Source organism: Brachionichthys hirsutus, chromosome 24 (assembly GCF_040956055.1).
Source record: "Brachionichthys hirsutus isolate HB-005 chromosome 24, CSIRO-AGI_Bhir_v1, whole genome shotgun sequence".
NCBI classification, from domain to species: domain Eukaryota; kingdom Metazoa; phylum Chordata; class Actinopteri; order Lophiiformes; family Brachionichthyidae; genus Brachionichthys; species Brachionichthys hirsutus.
The window spans coordinates 2,895,070-2,912,849 of record NC_090920.1 but is presented as its reverse complement, the minus strand read 5'-3'; the positions used below and the strand labels follow the sequence as shown (position 1 = coordinate 2,912,849).

Genomic DNA, 17,780 nt, shown 5'->3' with positions numbered 1-17,780 from the left:
ACCAGCAGGCAGTTGACGAAAAGCACCGCTGATACGCAAGGATTAGACAGCGAGACAGCCAGACGGCTTTCACTCCAGCTTCTCGGCTGAGAGTTTGCATATTCCCTTCCCATTAGTAGAGCGCTCCGATGAAGCATCGGCATATCCTGATGCTCTCGAGTCAACAACAGGTGCATTGTTTTCTACTTGAGTTCTGGAGAGCTGGAGATGTATACACAGTAATATAGGAGAGCCTCCATATTGTGGAGAGGCTCTGAAAGGCCATTTTGGTTGGGCCCTTTTCTTCGTCTGACGAGCCAGATAAATGTGCGAACCACTTGGGTTTCATCGACATAGGTTAAGAACATTTTATTTTTAAGTCTTCCGACTTACACGGCGAAGTGTCGAAACAGCAACCTCCTTTCCACCTCCCTGAACCAATCCCCCGTGGCCTTGTTTCATGATTGCAAACAAGCTGTTTGATGTGAATGTGGCCCCCCTCTGAGCGGCGCAATCAGATCAGGCATTGCCTAAAACGCCAGTGAAGGATGGGTGCTCGTGTGGCTACTAAATGAAATCAATGAGGTAATCGATAAGCGAGGGCTGGAAGAAGAGGATTACTTTGAGCTGGAGGAAACCCCCCCTAGACCGTTCAGTCATGGTGATTAAAGGCCCTGCATGGTGGCTCGAGGCCAGCCCAGATCATCGCCGATGGCTCGAGATCCTTTGATGTTTGCCGTGGACTCTTCTGGCAGACGTCGGGTTGTGAGTACAGTTTGAATGCTTGCGTTTGATTTATCCGCCTACGTATCTCCGCTTTAAAAGTATCCAACTTTTTACTTTGTTATTTCACAGACTCCGGCGCCGCTCCAGCTTTAGCTTCACTGTTAAAAGATACATGCACAACAGGATAAGAGTGATTAGCAACTCTGAGAATAATCCTGATTTATGTAAGGGTAATAGATGCTGCAGCCAAAACCTGCAGGATGAAACATTTCCACACGCTGAGAGCAACTATATTAGCGGCGTGTTTTAAAGCGTATCGGCAAACGCAGCGATTACACGCGCTTGCTGTGTTCCCTGCCGTGTAAAACGTGTGCACTCCAGCGCATTCAAGCTAATCCCAAAGTCAATCACCGGCACTGATGCCAACTGTTGTGGCTCACAAAGCTCGAATAAACCGCAGCCCTGAGGCTTCCACACTCAGTGCTTCGCAGTGGGCTAATAATAATATCCGGGGGGAACACCAAGACGTCCGTGGGGATGGTGGCAGATAGTCGCTGCAGCACAACCCCGTGGACTTAAACCAGCAGCAAAGGGTTGCTGTGGACGTCTGGAAGCGCGGGCCTGTTGGTGTCTCTGTAGTGCATCATGGGACTTTCATCAAAGCTAGCATCAGAGGCTAATACCCAAGCTTGGGCTCTTTGGGGGATTTTTGCAAAATCTCAAACAAGAGCCGACAAGCTGGATCTGACCAGATGAAAGGGGAAAGCGAGCGCTTCGCTTTTGTTGCATTGATTTTCCCGTAGCTGCGCTGTCATTTGTGACCGTGCATGCGTTTATCTTTCTGCTACAACTCAAATGCTAGATCTGTGGAGTTCTGCGTATTCCAAGAGGACTTGAATGCATCGCGCTGTGCTGCCTCACGTGTTCCTGAGCTAGCACAAAAACAAGAGTGTTAGCGTGGGCGTTCAAGCTGTGATGGGAATCTGAGCTGATGCCCCCCCCCCCCACCACCACCACCTCTAACCCTTCAGCAAAAAGAGCCTAGCTTCCAGACGGAGAGCACACAAACTATTTACCGTGCCCCCGGGATTAAATGACCCCGGCTCCCACCAAAAGCCGAGTGCATGAAGCGTTGCATCATCCGCCATCTCCTCGGGGGGGCTATCGCACAACGTCTGGCAAGCCCGCTGGGCCACAACAGTGTCAGTGAAGTGTGCCCAGCATGTAAAAGAGACTGTCCCCCCTCCACTGTGGAGCCAACGGCTATTATCCATCGCATTAATGAATAGGTCCTACTGTTATACCCTGAGTCACACCCGAGAAAAGCGCTCTCATGGATTCCAACAGCAGACGTGCAGCTGCCTCGAATCCAATAGAAGGGAAAGGAAGCCTCTCCCGCTCTGCTGCGTTTTGCCATTTAATGCAATAAATGTCAAAGATTTGTGCAACAACATTGATATAATGCAATCATTTTCGTGAATATGAATTATTTGACGCTCAAACATCAACAGTCTTGCAATGTGTTTTGGTTAGTGTGTCCTGGAAAGTAGATAAGGCTGTAGTGTAGTGTGAATTGTGTGATTACGCAGCCAGCGTTGAAGCAAGAGTCGGAATTAATCATTTTCCCTCCAGGGTACCGAAGAGCTCGCATCGAAAAACCATCGTCAATTTTGAGATGTAAATGTTTAAAAACCAGCAGTGTCGGGGCCAAGTAGAGAAATAACATCATTTTCTTTGACAAGAAGGCAATGTGCCTTGCTATAAGGTAAGCAAAATAATATGCCCATCTTATTTTTGTCAACCTCAACCACACTTTATTTAACAAAATAGAAGCAGGTCAAATATCGCAAAGCATATAAATGTAACTTTGAAACACAGCGTTGTTGTAAATTATGACAAATCATCAGTGGGCTGTGGCACAATATTACTCTACATAAGGGACACAGGTACCCAAAGAATCCCTCCCCACCCACCTTCCCCACGCACACACACACACACAGCGATGTGATTGGACAGGAAAGCAAGGAGCTGAGGTGACAGGACAAAAAATAAATAAATGCAGGGACGATACGAGGATGAGTGTGTGTGTGGGGGGGGGGGGGGGGGGTGCACATACATGCTAAAGTGGTCACGCAACTTCTCTCTCTCTCTGTCTGTATCTGGAGCTCTCTTGCTCATTTGTCCTTGTGCAAACGTACACACACACCCAGGCAAAGGGGGGAAGTGATTCAGCACCAAGGACAGCGCCAGTCTGTAATACAGGGTTCAATGGGAACTGGGGGGGTCGGGTGTGAGTCTATAGTCCATCTCACAAACATTCTACTCTGATCTGGGGTCAGTTTTAGCCAAATTATGCTGAAAATCAGAAACAGAAGATGCCGAAGAATAAAAATAAAGGTGGAATTTAAAGTTTTCTTTTGACCAAGTCTGTTTTTTGTTGCCGTGCTCTTTATGTAACGGACTGAGTATTCTGTGCCCCGAATGACTATAATATATGTAAATGTGAGCGTGCATGACAATTTCATAAATCAAATCAATCAATCCAAATCACCTCGTGATACATTTTAGATTTGTTTTTTCCTTTAAGCAAGCAGCTTGACGTTGTTTCCATGCCTCCACCACCTCCCTTCTCCTCCCTCCCCGGAAGAGGAGGATCATCTTGAGTTAAAGTACAATAAATAAATGCTGAATTGAAACAAAAAAAGGCATCTTGATTCATGACATCGCCTCCAAACAGGGATGGAGATGCCTTTTTTCACATCACATGCTGATCTCTCTCCGTACGCACCGCGGCGTGGCTTTTGTTCATAAAGAAAGCAGGAAGCCCCCCCCCCCGAAAACATCTTATAGTTCAAGCGTGTTGTCGTAAATACAGTGTTTCAGTTCTCTTATTTGGACAAGATTAGATGGCTTTACAAAAGCTCACGATATGATGAAGGTGAATCATAGCCATAAGCTTTGTTTTTTACTCTGTGCATGGAGGAATACTTCTTTATGACGTTAAAAAGCATTCGAGTATTTCAGTCGTGTTTTTTACTCTGTGCATGGAGGAATACTTCTTTGTGACGTTAAAAACCGTTCGAGTATTTCAGTCGTGTTTTTTACTCTGTGCATGGAGGAATACTTCTTTGTGACGTTAAAAACCGTTCGAGTATTTCAGTCGTGTTTTTTACTCTGTGCATGGAGGAATACTTCTTTGTGACGTTAAAAAGCATTCGAGTATTTCAGTCGACCTGCACTCGATGCCTACGAAGCTCGGCTGAAAAAATATGATGGTATAAACCCCCCCGTTTTCCACGCTGTGTTTTTTCTTTTCTTCCCCTCGCCCAAAGCAGGCTGTATATTCATTGACACACAAAACCACGGAACTGTTATTTGAGCTACATGGACGTCGCAGCAGACGCATCCGAGTGACGTTCATCGGCCGCGCTCGTCTGCATGTCTGAATATTGGCACACCATAAAATAACAGTTTACATTCATAAGGGAGATGAGTGCCAGACGCGCATTTTAATCTGCACCATCTAGTATACACTATAAATAACCCCAATATTTACCAACAATCAAATGATAAACAAAATTAACATGCACTGACTTCCTGCGATAGTCATCGTCAGCCGTTGATTTTTTTTGTCCCTCTTTTCTTCAAACAAATTAAGCAACAAATACAAATACAAACTGCAGATTCACAAAAAATAGAGAAATGGCACTTTGTAATAGTCATATATAATTCTTAATATCTATATATTGTCGTCATGGTGATATAACATGAAAGGGTTTGAGTTTGCGTCTCTGTTGGTTCCTCTCCATCGTGTCTGTCGAAACCATGCGAAATATCATCATGCAGATTATGATACGTCGGTCCGAGTATTTACATTTACATTCATGCGTTCGTGCACAATGCCCCCGTTGGTCATTGTCTCTCCTTCTCGCTCTACCCCCACCACAAGCGCGCCTCCTCTCTCCCCTCCACCCTTCTGTCGCTCCTTTTGCTCCCTCTTTCCCGACTCGCGCAGATCTGTAGTCCGATTGCGGCAAAAAAAGAAATAAAACCAGAAAAGGAAGAGTATCTTATAGCCAGGAGGGGGGGGGGGGGGCTTGGCGAATATATTACAGAGCAAGGCCTGAGCGGCTGCAGGCTCGCCGCTCGGTTCAACTGGAGGAAACGAGACGTGAACTCGTCCGTGTCCGTGACGAACATCAAACGCATCTTTTAGTCGTGTGTGTGTGTTTGTAATCCCGGTCCGCTGTCCCGGCCTGGAGCAGAACCCCCTCTACGCGTCATTCGTCGTGGAGAGGTGCGCGCTGCAGTCGAAGCCCCTGTGCGCGCCGCCGTCTGCGTTATAGGAGCCGCTGTGCCAATAAGAGGAGTCACACACCGTCTGTAGCGAATTGATCTCCGACGCGGAGGAGTTCCCCTCCCTCCTCTTTGACCTCTTTCGGTTCCGCAGAATAAACACGAGCATCCCTACAACAGTGAAAGCGGACGTGACGAACACGAGCAGCAACCCGGGGACGAGCACCGAGATGGAGACCCTGTTCGGCTCCAAATAAGAGTTCGAGCGCGTCCCCGAGTCCTGGGTGAAAGTGCTATTTTTAGACTGGGGGGTGGGGGAGACTTTGTCGTACAGTTTGCGGCACATGAGATCGTTCCGCACGTAGCGGAAGTCTCGCTTCCAAAACTCTTCGGGGGACTCGCACTTCAGGTCGCTGACGATGACGTCGGCCCCGAGTTTCTCCGCCCACTGCTTAAAGGGCACGATGCTGCAGGAGCAATCCCACGGGTTCCCGTGCAGATCGATCTGTATGATCGAGTTGAGCTGGTCCAGCACGCCGGCCACGGGGAGGTGAGGGAAGTAGTTATTATGCAGGCTGATTTTGGATAAAGAAACCCCGAGGAACGCATCCGCGGGTAAAGCTTTCAGCAGGTTGTTGTTGAGGAACAGAACCCGCAGGTTCGGCATCGGGCTGAACGCGGCCGCCACGACCAGCTGGATGTCGTTGTACTCCAGACTGAGATATTCCAGATTGACCAGGCCCACGAACATCTCCGCCGTCAGCGTGTCCAGATAGTTCTTATCCATGTACAGCCACCGCAGCTCGCTCTGGTTCTGGAAGGTGCCGTTGTCGATCGCCTTGATGTTGTTCCCCCCCAGGTCCAGCAGGTTGAGGCTGGAGTAGCCGAGCAGCTGGTTCCTTTTCACCGCGTGGATGTTGTTATCTCTCATGTTCAGCTCGTGCGCAGCGAGCGGCTTGGGCTTCAGGTTGGAGATGTTCTCGATCTTCTTGCCCTCACAGTTGACCCCCAGCCCTTGTCTGGAGCCGACCAGCTTGCAGTTGCACGGCTGGGGGCAGGTCAGGTTGTGCGGCTGCTCCTTGTCCCCGTTCACACCTGTGGGCGCTGGACTGGGTTTCGTTTTCAGCTGCCAGTTCTCACGGAATTTTGAGCGGCTCTTGGATCCATTGCCGCCAGGCGTCGGGGGCGCGCTGGCGTCTCCGTCTGTCTTGTAAGGCGTGGTTTCCGACATCTCCTCCTGGGTGGGAGGGGCTACCAGGCTGGTGTCCACGCCACCGCTCTGTGAAGGGCACAGATCTGCTTCAGACGTCTCGTTTAAGTCGCTCCCTTGCAGCCTGGTGGGGGCCTCGCATATCACCCTCCCGATGAGCGCGTTCTGCGGTATGTTCTCCAGCCATTCCTTCAGAGGAGCCAGGTCGCAGTTACAGTCCCACGGGTTATCCTCCAACAGAACCTCGGCGATGCCCGGGATCTGCTCGAGGACGCCTTCATAAGGCACCGTTTTGATTCGGTTTCCCCGCAGGTCCAGATGCGTAATGGGCACATGTTGAAACACGTTTGTCGGTAGCGCACTGATGAGGTTGTCATTAAGAATTAACACTTCAAGTTTATTTAGGTCCCTGAAGACGGCGGGGTCGATATCCCTCAGCAGATTAAAATCAGCTTGGAGGTATTCCAAGTCGTCTAAGCCGAGAAACGTACTCTTCCTGAACGACCGGATCTTATTGTTGTTGATGTGCAGCCTCTTCACCAGCTGCAATCCCAGGAAGGCGCCGGGGACAATGTCGTGCAAGCCATTGTTTTCCAAGTGCAAGCTCACAGCATTGTAAAAGTTGGCGAACTCGTTGGGAAATAGCCTGGATAAAGAATTCCCGTGCAGCAGCAAGTGGTAAAAGTGCGAGCTGGGGCCGGTGAGGCGCTGCAGAGTGCTGAAGCTCCGTTTTTCGCAGTCTATGTGCAGATCTCCCTCGACGTCTTTGCAGGAGCATATCTGCTCCTTACAAACGTCCCTTGTAACGTTTCCACTCGCAACACAAAGAGCCGCGTTCAGAAGAACGATCCAAAGCAGCATTTTTCAACGTGGACAAGTCATTCCCGGCTTCAGGACATACGAGCTGTGATTTCAGGCAACATCAAAAGTCATTTAGGTATTTAGAGGGGAGATGGAGCCGCCTGTGGATCCATGCTGCATCGAACCTGCTCTGTTTGAGAAGCGTCTCTTTCAGTACCGACTCCTCACAGCGAGATCAAAGAACAGCGGCGTCCTCCTCATCTTCCGGCTCGTTTCTTTATTTCTGCGGTTCGTCTAAGACTGACCTTGGCTGGAAAAACGACAGATCCGTGCCTCTTTCCGCTCCGGTCGTGCTGCGTGACGCTGCTGCTGCGTCGGGAGCTGTCTCCTCTGCCCCGGTGCTGAATTCACACCCTGCGCTGGAGCTTCAGAGGCGATCCCACCACTGCAAAACAGCCGCATCCCCCTCACATCCTTCCGCGTCTTGGCTCGCTCGTTCCCGACAGCTCCTTCTTTCGTGGCGGTTCGGGATTCACAAACGGAGGAACGCGGAGACGGTTCTCATCTCACGGTGCTCTAAGAATAATCTGACACCCTCTACTGAGCTGGAATGGCAAAAATCCGTCGACGGACTGAGTGCATGCTGAGAACAGAGAGCGGGGGGGGGGGGGGGGGGGGGTCGATCCGAATACGGGAATGATTTATCTTTGAGTCCATCAGCCTTTATAAATCGTCGGTTGTTTCCGTCCACATAGCCAAAGCAACAAGAGCAGCCTCCTGCTGTAAAGTCGCGTTTTCACTCCGCCAGCTGATCCATGAAAAAGTGTCCAAACACTGGCGCAATCTCACACTGGTGTCGTGATACCTCCGCCCGAAGCCTCACGCACGCCCCGTTCCTGGAGGATGCGCGGCACTAGTTCGGCGGACGTCTCTCCGTTCGGACTCCCGCTGTTCGGACTTTGGCTCGCCGCTTTGAGAACACTGTTGAATGCGGTAAAAACCATAATCCGCCACGGGCATGCCTCAGAGCAGCCAGAAGACTGTTGACTATTCAACCAACGATGCGTCATTGTGGCACCCCGTGTGCGCATGTGCGCGAGACGCGTTTTCTCTTTTTTTTCCTTTTCTTAATGAAACATTTGCTAAAATAGAACTGCAAAGAGAAAAGGAGAAAAACATGAAGTGGTTTAGAGCATTTGTATTTAGTTTTGTCTACTATTGATTTTCAGTGTGCTTCATTGGTTGGGAGTATTACAATAGCTTCGTTATGGGGGGGGGGGGTCCACGAGAGAGTTACCTATACCTCCCCCCCTCTCTCCCCCGTACCTTCCCCATCCACAGTACTCAGTAAGAGTTAAGAGCAGGACAGAAATTGAGGTGCTAAATTAAACGTCCTTGCTGTTTGACTGTGTGTGTGTGTGTGTGTGTGTGCACGTGCATAATGACAAACTAATCTGTGTGAGTCAGGAGGTTCTGCGAAGCATCAGAGGCTTCTGTGTTTTCTGTAATTTGTTTCTCGCTGTCAGGCTTCGGAATCAATTTGTCATTTTTTTTAATTTTCTGTTTACATCAACCCCCCCCCCCCCAATCTGTTTATTTTCTGGATCACTTTGTCCCAACTAAGGCTAATTAGGATACAGAGAAGGCACGTCTTCACGTCAGTTAAAATAACAATTTAAAGGGTTAAAACCACAACAATCATCAAGTTTTCAAGTAAATAAATACAATTAAGACATTAACATGACATTTTAAGATTCATTTTTCATTTTTTCTGTTTTGTAATCTTATAAAAGTAAATAATAATAATCCAGATCTGGGACTATTCTATTCCGGGTATTGCTCCACCCTCCTCACAAGTTTTATTTGTGTAATCCTGTTGACAATCGAAAACGTATATTTCTTGGGCAGCGCTAGTGTATGGGAAAAATCCAAAAGTGGAAGGACTCGTTCTGGGAGCTGAGCGACGGCTGATAAATGGCATTGATCAGTGGCTGAAGGATGGCGGTGGGCGTGGCATAAACCAGACTTCCGCCGCCTGCTCCTCATTCCCCCTTGAGGCCGCTAGTGGCTCGAGGCTACATGTGGTGCGGTTAGCATTGCATACCTGAGTCTCTGATTGAAGAGCATTATGAGAAGGAGGCGGCAGGTGCAAGAAAGGACATCTGGAATAAAAAATATATATAATTCTACTACCTGTTTTTATTTTCTGTTTTTTTAACAGTGCATCAAGGGATTAAAGTTTTACTGCACATCATCAGAAGAAGCTGCATGGATGTAGAAGCTAATATTTCTCGATAAGTGAGCATAGATCTTATAAAGGTGGGGAAGGAACGCACGTCACATCTGAAGGGCGTTCCTCCCATCCTCTGGGAGAAGTGCCGTCTGGCGAGGTTTGAAAGGCAGGGGGGGTTGAGAGATCGAAACACTTCATGGGTAATTACAGAAAGGTCAGGGGCCGTGTTTAGCGTGTTTCACATCGGCGTGTTGAGCTCAGCGCACGAGGAGAGGATTTAAAAGAGAGCACGGCCGGAGTGAATAACATTTAATCAGCGAGTTAGAAGAGACTTGAAGCTCTGCCTCGCTTTTCAAGTTATACAAAATAGTTCGAGCAGGAAGGAGTGCGTCATAAAAACTGGAGTTTTTGGAGCGTAATCCTCCTTGGGTCTCTTTTCTTAGTGGGGGGGCTGATTCTTCTGATACCCTCTAACACTTGTGTCATGTACACAAAAAGATAAGTCGAGTCAGACGGGAAGTCGATGCAGCTGTTTGGCGGAGGCAGGAACGCCGCACCCAATGCATCGACCGGCGATGCATTGGGTGCGGCGTTCCTGCCTCCGCCCCCCCCCCCCCCCCCCCCCCCCCGCTCGACCGGCGATGCCGCGCTGGGACAGCAGAATGTTTGGCCGTTAATCTACAGCCATAAATCCTTGAGCTCCTTCTGCTCTTCACTCAACATCAGTTCTCACAATCTGAGACCAATATGGCACTTGATGACATCACAGCTGCTGTAAAAAATGCTAACAATGGGAGAAAAGGTCAAAAATAAATTATTTTTGCAACAGCTCCAGCAAGAGTCAGCAATGCTAATTCATGAAATGAACAGAGGAATACTGCACAATCGTTCTCTTTGGACGGATTTTATGATTGTTACTTTCAAGCAAAGAGCACAGGGGGGTCACAACGAAGGAGTCTGGATGGAAGACGTTTTTGGGTGAGGTCATCGCTGACATAAGTTCACCCTTACCTTGAAGCCAAATCAAAATGCCTTCATAAAGTGCTCGTTTTGTGTCTGAGGGACCACAGCTCTACAGAGAATCTCTGATCCCTGTCCACCATCCTCTCTGTTTCCCCTGTGAAGCTTTGGTCCTGACAGCCCCGGCTCCCGGGACCTGGTGTTTGTCAAGTAGAGCGTCTCCACCATAATGCAGGAGATACGAGGCGTGCCTTCAGGCCCTGATATTTTTGTGTTGAACTAAATGCTCAGATGTGTTCAAAGAAGTAAAACACAATGAAAGAACCTCGGGTGGGTTCTACCTGTGAGTTTCACTGATCTGATGTGTTTTGTCCAATAAGTAGAACTCCAGTCCAGAGGTGATGGTTGGAATGTCGACCGACCTCCTTAGCATTCTCGTTCTGGTTGACGTCCATCCCAAACTCGGCGTTCTTTCTTCTACCCTCTGCAGGGAACAGGCCATCTCACGCTCAATCCCAATAATGACGGCTATAGCCGCTGCTCTTTGGCTGACCTTGTTGCCTTGACTACCTCGGCTGTGGCACGTGTGTTGAGACAGACAGTCTCACATCGTCTGAGCGAGCTGCTTCGGTGTCATCCCGTGTTTTGGGGGATCATTTTGTGACGACTGTCCAGCCGTCGTCCTTCTCCCCTCAGAGATCAGAGCCCCCGTTCTGAAAGGCTCGGCAGATCTGGGCTTAGTGATCGCAGCTCTTCAATCACACATCAGAGGATCAAATTGCCTTTGTTTCACTCTCCGTGTACCTTTCTTCTGAGATGACGGCGGCGTGCAGGCGGCCCTCCTGCATCTCACTGATCATTCTGAAAAGTGACAATAGCTTTCATTTTCATGGCCGCAGCTGGGAGGGGGGATTGTAATATCTTTGTCATCATTGCAGACCCATATATCAATTGTAACCTTTAAAGTTTGGACTTGAGGGTTTAAAGCTGTGCCTCGCCTTGATATTTATTTATATTTGTGTTAATCATTGGGAAAAAAGAACCATATCAGCTGGTATGTATGCAAATTTCCTGAATTAACGAAACATCGTTAACTTGTAAATAAAAGATGCTTGTGTTCTGTTAATCAGAGCAGCCAAATATAAATGGGTAAATCAAAAAACATCCAACTTGTGAAAGGCCGTCTGATCACCTTTCAGGTTGGCTCGGCTTCCTGTCTGGGTTGTTATTTCTCTGCAGTCCGTGCTCTATTAGCGACGGGCTAAACGGATGCAGAGCTTGCAGGCTGTGGCTCTCTTGGGCAGTTTAATGGTCTTTCCGCCGTGCAACAATGCACGGCAACCTCTCTGCGTTGTGAAGGTGACCGCTTTACAGCCTGGAGTCTGTAAGAGAGCAGCAATGGCAGCGGTCATAAGTAGCCTCACTTGTTTACAAATGACCAAATTCAGTCAAATGTTTTCCTTCATCTCTTGGTATCTCTTTTTTTATTTCCCAATGCTTTATTTGCATTGTTCTGCTGCAGGATTAAGGAGAACTCGCTGACCTATTTCCCGTTCGAGTAAATCTGAATCAGAGCTCATCGTGTTTACTGAGCCTCCAGGCGTGCAACACAAAATGTTTTTTGAGCAATCTGGAGAAATAAGGCAGTTAACTTCCATTTCCTCTTGTTGCCTAATTGTTAGGGAAAAAGTCTCTAACATTAATTTACAAACGCACAGAAATGAAACAGGCGGACTCCAAGGTTACTTTTTCTTTCTCGCTTCCTCAACCAACTGTTTCCGCTTCCCGGATCACGTTTACTTATAAAGTTCATGACGCCACCCCTTGACCCTAGTGACGTCACGATACCTTCACAGCACAACATCGCTGCCCACCAGATGGGGCTGTTCTTTTCCATAAGTTACATTAAACAATGACACGAACAGTGAAAATATGAAATCAACTCTGACACTAATGCATGACATTAGAAACGCAGCTTGTGCGAATGGGTTCTAGGTCTAGAACTAATGCAGGCGTGCTGCGTCGTTCCGATTCTATGGGAAGTGTGCGGCACAGCTAGTTAGGCAGCTGAGGGATTGCTCTGCACCTCGTATACCTGGATTATGCTAATCCTCATGTTGGAATCCAAATATAGAGCAGAAACGTTCTTGTCTTACTGATTGCGTTTCAAACAGATTTCTGATTCGTTGCGTATAATTGGTGCCAACGGCTCCGACGAGACGGAAGCAGTCCGCGAAGTCGGCTTGTGTTTTATTGTTAGTTTAACTTTTGCATGAATGAGCGATGAAGGAACAGCACAGAACAGAGATGAAACATAATGCTGTAGTAGCAGCGGTGACACAAACATAGCTAAGAAGGCTACGGAGCGCTTTCTGAATGAGACATGATGGAAAAATACAGAAAAGGATGATGTGATGCCAAATGAAGAAGAGAAAAACAGAAGATGAGCAACTGGGACAAGAAAGAGAATGAAAGAAATACAAACGTCTTTTTTTATTTCACGTTTATTCCGATAACAAACTGCGATGTTAGCAACCGATATTTAATGAAGAGGGTGATTCAGCAACGCCTGTGGCTGCATCACAATCATTGGCAGAAGAAATGATTATCTGTCACATGTTGCTGGATACCAGAATATCAGATTACCACCTGATAGACGGAGATGCTGCATCTAGTTATGCTCTCCAGCATAATTCCATCCTTGATCCTCTTTCAAACACCAGTTGAATAGAGCTCAGTGTGCATTTGTGCGACTTTGGTGCACAATGTTTCTATCAAATCAGAACCATAGGAGAATAAGAAGAGCGATGCTGCTGATGAGAGCTAGGTTCCAAAAGCAGCCACCTCTCCACAGACGATCAGACGAGAACTGATCACCAGCCAGACAGAGCCCCCATTCTCCTTTTTCTTAATTAACCCCGTATTTAAAAGCACAAATGAGACTCGAGCTAAGACTGAGACCTTGCTCATTAACGTGAGAGTGCTAAACTCGGCCCGTTGATTTATAAAAGGGACGTAAGGATGTAAACATCCGCTTTGAAGTACGCTGCTGTTTCGGTGGTCCTCTTGAAGATGAATCCACCAGAAGAGATCTGGATTTTGCAGCAAATCATAATTTAGATGCTCTAAAAGTGTGTGTGTGTGGGGGGGGGGGGGGGATTCCAAGCTAAACGGCAAGCGTCATGCTTGAATTCCAGCTTTGATAAACGGCCAATGTTGCCAATAATTCTATAAGGCTCATGATTTCCATTCACAATTCAGGTCACTTTGGACCTTAAATCCCTAAAAATGTGTAGCATTTAATCACGATAGAACTATTGGCATCTTAAAGCCCTTCAAAGGCCACGTGAGCTCGGGATTCCTGCAGTGGTAAATCAGTGTCTAGTTGAGGCACCGCGTGAGTCAAATTAATGTAAAGTAACATATATATATTTAAAAAGCCTCACAATTAAGATATTAATCATTTTATCTTATCCAAGAAAGAGAATCTGATCAACAGTGAATATTTCACTGTTTCTGCTTTTCAATCTGGGGCCCATGACCCACCTTCTTCCTGGACATTTTGCTAGCCTAAAATGGCTCAGGGTAGAAGACAGGGTTAAACAGCTCAAAATGGGATTGGCATTTAAAATAGTCAATGCAGCTCTGCCCTCAGTCCCCTCAATCCCTGCATACCTGAAGAAACACCTCCACAGATTTAGTGACACCCACAGCCACAACACTAGAGGGAGCTCAAACAACAACCTGATTACCCCCTCCTACAGGACTAACATGGGTAAATCATCTTTTTACAATACTGCCCCCTAAGGGTGGAACTGTTTGACTCCTGCCTCAAAACATGCACCTCTTTGGCCTCCTTCAAAACGGCCCTAAAAATACACCTTTCAGGGGGGCAGAAACGGAGATAGTCATCACGACTCTCTCCAGATCAACCCCCCCCCCCCCCCCCCTTTTTTTTTTTGTCCTCCTACGTTGTACATATTATGTGTCTTTTTAATTTATAGTTATTTGGCATCAATTGAGTAATTTAATATTAGTTTTATTTGTATTGTTAATTGTCGATGATTTATGTACGAAGGACTTTCAACGGAAACAAGACCGCAAGGGTTTTTTTGAGTTCAGATCTAATCGGTAATTCTACAGGGTGCTGGAGAAAAGAAAAGGTGAGGCCGATGAACAGGGGGCTGACTGAAGCTCCATTTGACACCTGTCGAGTGATTGACTCCGCTTGATTGTTTGATTCGTGCACATTCTTGCACCAAAGTGTGAGCGTGCACGCGCCGCCCTGAGCGCCCTGGCTGTAACTGAGGTGCCTCGAGGTGACACCGAGGAAACGATGCGTCGCCACGCTTCATGCGTTGCAGTGAAACGCCTTTTCTTTGCCTTTGTCCTACTTTCTTCTGATTGGACAGCATTACCTTCTGCTCCTCTGCAGAGCGAGGCCGTCACGCTGCAGGAGCCTTTGTTGGTGTGTCACCCGGTGCTGACCCGATGGGGGCAGTGGGAGAGCCAATCGTAGCTCTGCTACTGTTTCAGTTAGCATCATTGTTACTTTTCACTCCTCGAAAATCAACGCCGACAAGTAATCCATTCCTCACGCAGAAATTATAACAAAGCGCACTCGCTGGCCCTTCTCTTTGGGGGTTATTTTTCTCTCACCAATTTCCTGCGTGTGTTTGTGGAAGTACAAAAATAAAGAAATGACTGAATCAAATCATTGCAGGAGCAAAAAAAACCCAGGAAGAATAAAAACGTAATAAGCTGTTGGTCCCTTGTGTAGAATTTAGCATCACACGATGGGATGGATAAAAACACATTCATTAAGTGCTCATTTATGAATCAGAGGGTGGATTTAAGGTGTAAATATAAGTGAAGTATCGTTATAATGCTATATTCATCCTAACCCTCTAATATTTAGACACAGAGGACTTTGTTGACGATGTTCTAAGTTGACAAATAGCTTCTGGGTGTCAGTTGGATTTTAAATATTCCTATCCCAGTTCTTATTCAACTTTTCTGTTGCAGAGGGGGAAAAAAGCCCATATGCTTATTTCACAGAAGGAAAAGGAGAAGGATTGATATTAAAATCTCACATTCATTGTGTGGTTCTTACATTTCAATACTCCAATTATTCTGGTCATTACTAGCCTCAACAGATCCCTGACGGTCCAGGAAAAAAAAGATAAAAGAACAACCACTTCAACAATAAATTAGCTGTTGGAGTAATTTGTGTTTGTTCATTTGAGAGAAACGCCAGATGAACGCAGCAGGGCATGAATTCAGCATGTTATCCGGCAGCCCAGCCCAGTTCAAGCTTCTCTGCTCCCTCATCTGTCTTCATTGTGCACCGCTGGAGTGACAAATCACGGCGGTCGGTGAGATCATTTCACCTCTGACCTCCTGTCCCTGGGAAGCACATGCATACCTGAATGAGGATGGATGGCGTGTTAAAATTCTAAGTGTCAGGCAGCGACTAACTTCAGGAAAGATTGTCCAAAGTGGCGCTGTAGCATCTACAAACGAGCGTCGGCGTGTTACTTAATAGATCTGTATATTAATCACCAGTAGAGTTATCATGTGATCAATTTAGATGAAACTCAACGTTTGTAATTAGATTGACTATGAGGCAGCAGTTTGAGAACCAATCCAAAGAAGACTGGTAAAAAGAGAGTGCTGTAATAATGCTGCTATTTAACTCCACAGATCTCAAACAGGAAGTAATGACACTTTGTGGCTTAGTTTGATAATCCAATTGCATTGATCATGGCGCTCCATTCTTCTGTTAGTCTTTTGGTTTGAATGCGCAAATCATTCATTTGTAAAAGATTTCATTTTGAAATGCATCAGACTTAAGCATAATAGATGACGGTGGGGGGGGGGGGGCACAAAGGGCGCAAAGCGCGGCGACGACACCAACCGCCTGTGAAAGCATTTTTTAGTATCGGCTGCTTCCTGAGCACTGAGGCGGGAGCACAAGGTACACATGTCAGCTCACACATACACGCGGCGTACATTTCAGAAGTGTGATTTATTCATGGTAGAAATGCTCCATTTTCTAATGCATCTATAATTTAACGATAGGACCCCATAGACACAGCTCCACAGATTGTGCTGTAAAAAATGAATGCACCAGCGAACACATGCATAGCAATGTGTGTGCCCCCCCCCCCCCCCCCCCCAGTGTCTGAGCACGCATCCCGTTTCTAGTTCCCTCGGTTTTGGACGAGTGCTTGCCAGCATTCGGCTTTTTGGCTTCTCTGTAATAGATGACAATCACAACATTTGCCTTCAAGAAAAAAGGAACGCATGCTCTGCTGAGAAAAGGTCTTCAGCACAGAAGCTTCCTCAGACAGGCAGACAGGAATACATTTGAGAGAGGAATCTATTCTTGTGAAGCTTTCAGTGTAATTGAATTCCCCCTTAAAATTAAATGATTAATTTTTTTCCCACCAAGGCTGAGTATTCTCAACTCGACGGATACAACTAATGAATACAACCAGGGAGATTAGGCCAGCATTTGATTTGTCCATCTATCCTTTTCTTTTTTTATTGTCTCCTATTGGTCTGGAGGAGTTAATTTTTTTTCTTTTATTCTAATCCAGATCAAAATGTGTGTCTGTGTTGTTTAAATTTCACTTCTCTATCAGAGGTCAGCCCTCCTGGGGAGGGGGTTGCTGAAGGTGGCATCTAATTAACCTTTGTGGCACTCATTGGCTCCCAGATTCAGCAGATGGAGGGAGGGAGGGGGGGGGGGGGTCCAAGGAAAGTCTCTTATGCAAAACTCGCTTTGCCAGTTTCCTGCTGGATGTCGACATTTGACTCATCACCATTTTCTCTTCTCCAATAATGAAACTGTCAGAGTTCATTCCCAGAACATTATTTTATCTCCTAAAAAGACATGTTAGAAAAGGACATGGTTGCTCTTCATCACACACCTTTTAATACATTTATTTTGCCTCCTTTGTGCAAGGTGATGAACAAGCATGATTAGGCTCCAGGACAAAATGTGGTCTAAACAAAAACAACCACCACAAGCATTAAATAAGGCTATACCAGGAAGTGTTAGGTTAGAAATCAGAATCAGCTGGTTATTAATTAGTTTAATTAGGGCTATTTCAATATAATTAGCCCCATTTTTAGGCTAAACGGGTGAAACGCTGTGGATATTCAAATAAAAGAGATACGGTGAAGAGCAGCTGATCAGAGAATGCAAAATAAATTGTACTGTATATTCAGCTTTCATTGAAATTGAAAGAGCCAAATCAATCCATAAATAAATAGACATTAATAAACATACAAGTAATCAGGCAGGAAAAGAGTGCTAACAAGAATAATTTGTTTGTAAAACCTGTTGTGTGCAAACTTGAAGCCATTACGTAATAAATCTACAGCTGTCAATCACATGTTGCACCCTTAGTGTAAGAGTAATCAATATTTTACAGTGAGTGGAGAGGAAGATGCAAGCGGCTACATCTATAGAAGGATGCTGAGGATGGAGCTGCCAGGGAACAGGACTAGAGGACGACCCAGGAGAAGAGACATGGACGTAGTGAGGGAGGACATGAGAGTGGCTGG

The 17,780-nt window shown here is 46.6% G+C and overlaps 1 protein-coding gene across 1 annotated transcript; it reads right to left on the bottom strand.

Annotated features, from left to right (window-relative positions):
• Window positions 1–4,978: 4,978 nt before the first annotated feature.
• On the bottom strand, window positions 4,979–7,072 carry LOC137912069 (SLIT and NTRK-like protein 1). The gene has a single exon (XM_068756421.1). The coding sequence runs from the start codon at window positions 7,070–7,072 to the stop codon at window positions 4,979–4,981; it is 2,094 nt and encodes a 697-aa protein (XP_068612522.1).
• Between the last annotated feature and the right edge of the window lie 10,708 nt (window positions 7,073–17,780).